Source organism: Lepus europaeus, chromosome 4, assembly GCF_033115175.1.
Source record: "Lepus europaeus isolate LE1 chromosome 4, mLepTim1.pri, whole genome shotgun sequence".
Taxonomy (NCBI): Eukaryota; Metazoa; Chordata; class Mammalia; order Lagomorpha; family Leporidae; genus Lepus; species Lepus europaeus.
Genome location: NC_084830.1, coordinates 30,696,619 through 30,704,827, shown reverse-complemented (window position 1 = coordinate 30,704,827; position 8,209 = coordinate 30,696,619). Strand labels below are relative to the sequence as shown.

At 33.1% G+C, this 8,209-nt stretch overlaps 1 protein-coding gene across 2 annotated transcripts in view; it reads right to left on the bottom strand.

Moving 5' to 3' along the window:
• Window positions 1–247: 247 nt before the first annotated feature.
• Window positions 248–8,209, bottom strand: part of CSMD3 (CUB and Sushi multiple domains 3) — a 1,267,615-nt gene continuing 1,259,653 nt past the window's right edge. For both annotated transcript variants that reach the window (XM_062189471.1, XM_062189472.1), the window contains 4 exons: window positions 6,505–6,617; window positions 4,659–4,746; window positions 2,634–2,769; window positions 248–407 (listed from right to left, as the gene is read on the bottom strand). In XM_062189471.1, the coding sequence (XP_062045455.1) occupies window positions 248–407; window positions 2,634–2,769; window positions 4,659–4,746; window positions 6,505–6,617 (497 nt within the window). The remainder of the gene's footprint in view (window positions 408–2,633; window positions 2,770–4,658; window positions 4,747–6,504; window positions 6,618–8,209) is intronic.

Here is an 8,209-nt window from a genome sequence, read left to right as displayed (position 1 = left end):
AAAAAGCAAATAAACTGTGAGTAAGCACTCTCAGAGTGCAGCCGAATTTCTGCAAAACTCTCCATGGTAAACATGAAGAAGGATTATGGTCCAGTTTATGAAAAAACACTCTTCTCTATCATTCTTCAGGAAAAGGTGACCCAGCAAGTCCTGAAAAGTGTGCTTTAATTTGTTTAGCAGTGAACTAAATGTGCACTGTTTTGTGTGTCAATTCCCAGGCTTCTGAAGGAGGCAAAGATTTGCCACATTATACCATTGTGCAAACTGTGTTCAAGTTGGGATCAAATCGCACGGCCTTCCCTTCCACCGATTTCGCATTGGTGTCATACATGGGGTTCTCAAAAGCTGCTTGGCCATTGTTATTTTCATGAACTGAACATCCTGTGTACTGTGTTTTGGGTGCAGTCCTGTTGAGGAGAACATTAATTAGTTCTGTGTTAACTTTCTTTTAGAAACAGCAGAGTGGGACTCAAACATAATATATTCCAGTTATCACTTTTGTGCACAACATAAATGTATTAACCGATAAACAAACATAAAAAAAAAAAATGAACAATTCACTTGTGACTTTTAAATCTTGGGTGATTTTAATTTTTTAATATAATACACATTTAGATATAGCAGTAATATGAGTAATATAAATAAATGATAGTCTGATAATTATGGATTTTCTTATTCCATAATAATTTACTATTATGACTTGTCATCTATATAATAAATAAATAATGATGATGCTTATGAATTTAAATCTTATTACTTTTTATTTACTCATCAAATATTTACTGAGCTTGTATTCTATTGCAGCACCATCCTACTCATTCAATATATTAATTCTTTAAAAAGTATTCAAAAATCAATGCTCTAATGGAGCTCTCATCGTGGGGATAGAAAACATTGAAGAAGTTATAGGTAAAATGATAAAAACAGTAGGTAATGAGAATTACTATGATAAAAAGGAAAATGGTTTATATGGCAGGTATTTTACGAGAGGTTATAAGGAAAAGCATCTGTGGAGAGGTAACATTTAATCTGATATCTGAAGGACAAGAAGGAGCCAGTCATGAACTTACAAGAAGGGGATACTATACATTAGAGTAAGTATATACAAAAGCCTCTAATTTCTCCTTCCCTAATCTCATTGCATGTTCTGCAGACATCGGTAATATTACAAAGGCAGATTTGCCTCTACTTGTTTCTGGATCCCAATTCCAAAAAAAAATATCTTTAAATAAAGTTGTTTCTTAACTCCTTTCTATACATCACATACTACAGATTTCAGTTAAGTTCACCACAATTTACATTTGTCATATTATGCTATTTTACTATCACTAGTGCACCTGTAGGTGATTTCCATGGAGATGAAGTTTTTAGAAAGCTATCATAGGTTTCTGCTAATTTGTTCTTAACCAGGAACATATTCTACCATAACACAAACACAACTGGATCACATTTTTCCATTTTTTTTTCCTATCAATACAACATTATTTCCTTCTAATTAAATAAAAATCACAATAAATGTACAAGAATTATCTCCTTCTGTCTATAACTCTTCCTCTCAAATAAATAAATAAATCTTTAAAAATATACATTATATTAAGTAAATCATTTTCAGATATTATACTGACAATAAAAACATCAGTTTTGGAACATTTAGCTAATATTCATGTAATCATCTGGCTACCTGCGTATTTTTTTTCTTTTCAAAGAATTGTCCAAATGGTGGAGAATTGCATAGCAAAGCCTGTCACCCAGATATTGAGCAGGACTTACTAATAATTATGTACAACCATAAGCTACAGCTAACACAGATATAACATATTAACTGCAAAATCTTCAAAATCAAAAGATGATAAGTGGGTTAGAGGATGCTACTTAAGGTCATCCGATATTCAGTCAGTATTATTGTGGGAGTTAAGAGGTCTAGACACAAGCCTTTTGTTAGTTCTCTAAATAAATCTGTCAGTAGATATCATCTTTCCAATTTAAATCTTAATGCAGATTTTACACCTCTAAAGTCCTCATTTTTTTTTTCAAATCAAAAGATCTTTTATTGCTTTATTAAAATACCACAAGACACAAGCCAGGTTCTTGTTTCTGTAGCCAAGCAACTTGTAGGCCTTATTCATCAGCCTGCTGAACTGTTTCTATTTCAGAGACATAGATACCATCAAAAATTTTCTGATATCCTGATTTTTAACTGTTGCCTGCTGAATCAAAGCAGCTGAATTTGATACAAGTTCAATGTCATTTCTTTCAAGGACTAATTCATCTTTCTGGGCTTGAGACACTGAGCAGACTACAGTTGGCCTCATTCAAAGCCTTCAGATGCACTTTTCACACAAGAAATAATATTAAATAGTTTGTATAATTAGTTCTCTACCAGGAAACAATCAGGGAAAAGCTGGAAGGTTTAGGTTGAATGCCAATACAATTTAACAAAGTAATTTCTGAATATGTATGTGGTACTGCAGGTATGGGCAGGTGAAATTAGGGTTTCAACACTATGGCCAAAGTTGGCACACCAAGCTTTTAAAAACCCAGAAGAAAGATGGAAATTAGAATTTGAACCATTGCAGTATAAATACAAAATACAGGTTTTGGAACTATTTGTAGTTAAAGATCAACAAACTTACCTTTGTTTATAAAGATAAAATCCAAATCCTGCAAATATAAGTGCAAAAAAAGGCACAAGGATAGCAATGGCCACAGAACTACTGTTTGTACCATGAGGTTGATTTGAAGAATTTGAACCTTCTGACACATTGAGTCCTACAAAATAAAAAAAAAAAGTGATTAATATAAAGTCATCTCCATTTTATATTTGATTTCTACTTTTACACTGATTTCTTCCACTCTCAAGATACCTATTTAGAAATTACATAATAAATAAAAATAACTCATGAAACTACAACTAATTTCCACACAGTTCTGCACAATGATTTTGCTGTGAGAGATATTTTTTCCAGGTAAGGAATGAACTAAAATAAGCAGTGTCCCTGAACTTGTGAGTTTACACAATAGTGGGAAGACTTGCAGATACCCAGTGTAGACAGTAAATGTGGAATAACGCATCATGTGCTTTAGAAAAGGGAGGAATAATTCCATCTGCTTATGTCAGAGTTTGTTCTGGAAGAAAACAGTAGAACAATAAATGGAGATGGACATGGGACTTCATAAGCCTAGAAACAGGAAGCTGAGTGGTTGTCTGGAGGATGTGACAAGCACTGAAGTGGAGGAGGAGGCTAAAATCATAGACCATAGCCGGATTCTGGAGGAAATAAATATCTGAAGATCTCAAAGTACTACTCACCTCTGTAAAGGTGTTTAGAAATAAATGGCCTAGTGATAAGATAAGAGGTTTAGAAAGCAGCTAGGGTAGAATGGACTTGAGGGAGTACAAATCAGCAGCTGATATAGCAAGAAGGTTGTAGCAACAACTCCGATATGAAAGGAGGTTAAATTTGATGTAGAACATTACAAAGAGGATGAAAAGATAGACAGGGAATATTTCATAATAAAAATCAACAGAATATGTCTGGATGAAAAAGGGGTAAGATAGTATAAGATTCTAAGCAAATGGCTATAGACTTTTAATGGAAGTAGGAATTGAGAAAAATCAGGTTTGTCAATGTCTTGGGATGGGGAACAGGAAATAGCTAGGTGACAGCTTTTTTCAGAAAATAATATCTCCTTTTCTATAGGCTCTCTTTTAACATGCAGTGTTTGAGATACTTTGGAAAATATTATATGAAAATATTCTGCATTAAAATACATAATGGTGCAACTATACCATGTTAATGCATGTTTTATCCTGTTTTAAAACTAACATTATTAGGCAGGACATTATGTAAAATGTCATCTTATCCCTCATTTAGAGAAGGCACATTTCTAAGATATATCTTTGTCCAGGTTTAAAAAAAACAGTAACTTAGTTTATGTGCTATTTTTTCCAGTGATTCCATTTATTTATGATAATGTTCAAAATTTTTAAAATAATACCACATAGTACATTTTACAGCTTGAATTTCCAGGCTAGCATGACATAATAGAAGAGTATAACTTAAGAAAATTATATACCAATAGTTATATTTATAAATACCTTCCCTTAACATCATTAAATATTTATGCACATATGAGAAGAGCTAGAAGCAAGAATGAAAAATCCTGTGTTTCCAATGCAGAAAATTTACATATTTGAAGAATATCAAGCCACAATAAATGCCCTATTCCTCAGTTATCTCTGTTTCAAGACACTTTGAGTTTGTTAGTGGCATTACATTTTGAAAAGAGTAAGAAAATTGTAATAATACTCAAAGTGAAAGGAAAGTATTACAGCTCTCATGAGATAAAATAATTTACAGTTTAATATTTTCTTTTTATCTATCTCATTTTTCTCATTTTTACTTGCCTAAGGGCAAGACAACTTGTCATGTTTATTAGAAATATGAAAAAATGATATATTTCAGAGTTAGTACATAGAGAACCAATATACTAAAGAATGTAATTATTTTAAGTAGCCATGAAGTATATCAATGTATAGTCCTGACAATGAAGAATTCAAAATGTAGTAAGTGTACCTAATGTACAGAATACACTGTACTTTCTTATGACATCTAGGGTAATAGAGAACCTACACAATATCAAAATGAATACATTACCCAGCCTTTGTAGTCCAAATTGCCCATAATCTTTTCCTTGAATGAAGCCTTGAAATACATAAGTAGCTCCATCAGGCTCGGCAGAAACCTAAACATATTTGAAAGTCATATTAAATCTGAAGACTGGCCACAGCTATATTTTCACAGTCTTAATAAATACCCAGTTTCTTTTTGAAATAAATATTATCCAGAACTCTTTTCTTATAGGAGTCTTTCTCTCCTATGCAAAAAAAACAGCACAGTGTCCAAATTTCCCGTTACTAAAAGTACAAGAAAAAATTTCTAATTTTAAATACTTGTGATATTGGAAAGCAAGGGATTGGATATAAATATGATTAAATAGACATAGAGAATTCTTATATACTAAGAAACCTATTGTCAATATAGGTCAATGACTGATTAAATAGAGTGAGGGAAATGGTCAATTAAAATTAAAATATAATCATATTGTTTCTTTAGGTTAGATTAGTATTCCTCATACATGTCTTCCTTCTGCTCCCTCTCACCAACCTCTTTAGGAAAATACTTCCAATCTCACTGAGTTTAGCTTGGTTCTCTTATTTGCTTTGGCCAGGGTGATGTGGGTAGGATTGTCAATAGGTCAATTGTAAGTTTAGGCTTTAAGTGGCATATTTACCATTCTATTAAGTGAAAGAAGCCAGTCACAAAAGACCACATGATTATTAGCAGACATCATATTCTGAGCATGGCCATTTTATTTCACGTTTAAGGATTTATTTTATTTATTTGAAGGCAGAGTTACAGAAAGAGAGATAGAGATAGAGATAGAGAGAGAGAGAGAGAGAGAGAGAGAGAGAGAATCTTCCATCCACTGATTCACTCCCTAAATGGCTGCAACAGCCAGGGATGGGCCAGGCCAAAGCCAGGAGCCAGGAGCCTCTTCTGGGTTTCCCATGTGGGTGCAGGGGCCCATGGACTTGGGCCATCTTCCACTGCTTTCCGGGTGCACCAGCAGGGAGCTGGACTGGAATTGGAGCAGCAGGGACTTGAACCAGCATGAGTATGGCCATTTTAAAAATGAAATAATTCTAGAGACAATTGCTCAAACTATAATATTTTAATGAGTAAGTTAGTTTTGCTTTTTTGTAGATAATATAATACAATTAAGTAATCCAAGTGCATTAGGAACTAACTCCACAAATAGTGACACTATGACAACTGCTTCCTTCCCATTAAGTTTTCCTTATTTAAAAAAAAAAAAGGCTTGATATTTTGAGAGGATATGGTCTGATTTCTCATGTTAAGTCACCAGCAAATCCCACTGAGTGTATTAACATAAGATTTCTTGCTTCCAACTGTCAATTTAGAAACCCTATTCTCATGAATGAATGGATAGGAGAAAGCATGATTCCTTGGTGAAGCTATAGTAACAGTTTCTCCATAGGAAGTAATTCACGTAAGTTCTTCCTCACAGACAAATTTATAAAATATTCCGAACTTGTGTTTTTATTTTAATGAACATAATTTCCTGATGTATTTTTAAGTATGTTTCATATGCCTAAAATGGTGCTTTCGGACAAAGGCTGAGTTATATTTTATCTAGATTTATTTCTCTTAATGTTTACTATAGATTGAAAACAGTTTATTAAGCCACTGAAGAATTCTATGAAAACCTATGCTCACATAAATACATGCACATACACATACTCTCAAAATTAACAAGACACACCAGAAACTAATAATCCTTTAGGATCCTAAATATTTATATATACTACTATGTGTTATATTCATAATTAGCTAAATTTCTGAAATACACTTTTTCTGAAAAAAAAAAATACAAATTTGCCATTAAATCACCAGCATGCTTTTGAAGAAGCACACTTACAAAGCCATCCATGGCCCAATTTTCCTCCTTCATTTTCTTCACAGAAGCATGAGCTGGTACTTTAATAAGATATATGTGCAACATTAGGCGAGCTTCTTGACTTTTATATACCCCTGTAAAATACAAGGACATTTTAGTCTACTTAATTTTGTAAATAGTTAGGCTGTAATTTTATTATCTATTACTCCTTAGGCACATAATGTATGATATGTAATAGGAAAAGAAATAAAACCAGGCCCAAGTCAAGGCTGACTTTATACCCACAATAATTTTGACAAATCCAGCACTATCTACTGATATCTCTTTCATCTGAAATTTTCAACTTAAATCTCATCTGAGGGTCTCAAATTACCAGGGCATTAAAATTAATTCCTATTACTCCTAACAATATCATTTCCTGATTTCACAAACAAATAATTTTCTTTTTTTTTTTATAAAAATGTTTTTATTTATTTGAAAGCTGAATGACAGAGAGAGAGAAAAAAAAAAAAAACACAGAGACAGACACTCTGTCCACTGTTTCATTTCCAAATGTCTTAAAGAGAAGATCCTGGGACAAGTGAGGATTATGAATCTGGAACTCCATGTTGGTCTCTTATGTGGGTAGCAATGACCTAAGTACTTGTGACATCACTTGTTGTCTCTCTGGGTGTACATTAGCTGGAATTGGGAGTGAAACCAGAACTGAGGACCGGGCCACTCTGATATGGGATGCAAGCATCTCAAGATGCATATTAACCACGTGTCAAATATCTGCCCAAATCACATTTCAAAAACAAGTAGGGGCGGTGTTGTGGTGCACTGTGTTAAGTTTCCGGTTGCAATGCCATCATCCCCTATCTGAGTGCTGACTCAAGTGCTGGCTGTTCTGCTTCTGATGCAGCTTCCTGCCAATGTTCCTGGGAAGGCAATGGAAAATAGTCCAAGTACTTGGACCCTGCTTCCCACATGGGAGACTGCAATGGAGTTCCTGGATCCTGGCTTTGGCTTTTCCTAGACTTGGCTGTTGCAGTTATTTGGGGAATGAAGCAGTGGATGGATGAGTCTCTCTCTCTCTCTCTTTCTCTTTCCCAATCTCTGCCTTTCAAATAAATAAATCTTCAAAAATAAATAAATAAAATCATCAAGTATACATATCAAAAGAATTAGGTCCCTGCTCTGTGAAATAGAGTAGTTTAGGTAGTGCTGGAGCCAGAAATATGAATATTGGTTGTTCTTATTTTTTTTAAATTTCCAGGTAGGAGGTATGAAAGAAGGTACAAAACTAACTAAAACACATGTGATAATGTAATAAATAAAAGGCCAGAAGAAACAGGGATTATTTACACTTCAATGCTAAATAAATCACTAGTACAATTCGATTTACTACTCTTATTTATATAAAGCTTCTTTGTATTCTGTGTGTATTTTTAAACTGTAATACACATTGAATTCTAGTATGTATATATTTAGTTTAATGCAGACCATTCAATAACATATACACATTCAAAACATGATCTAATATTTACAAGATCAATAGAAAATAATTGTATATCCCATTTTATTTATTAACAAATATTTTATTGTCAATAGTTATTTATGACCAAGAAGGCTATAATATATACTTCATATGTGCACACTAAAATATTAGAGTGCTCAATTTTTTATAAATCAGAAAAAATAATTCAAATTCAACAATCTGACAATATTTATTAAAGTCTATTTT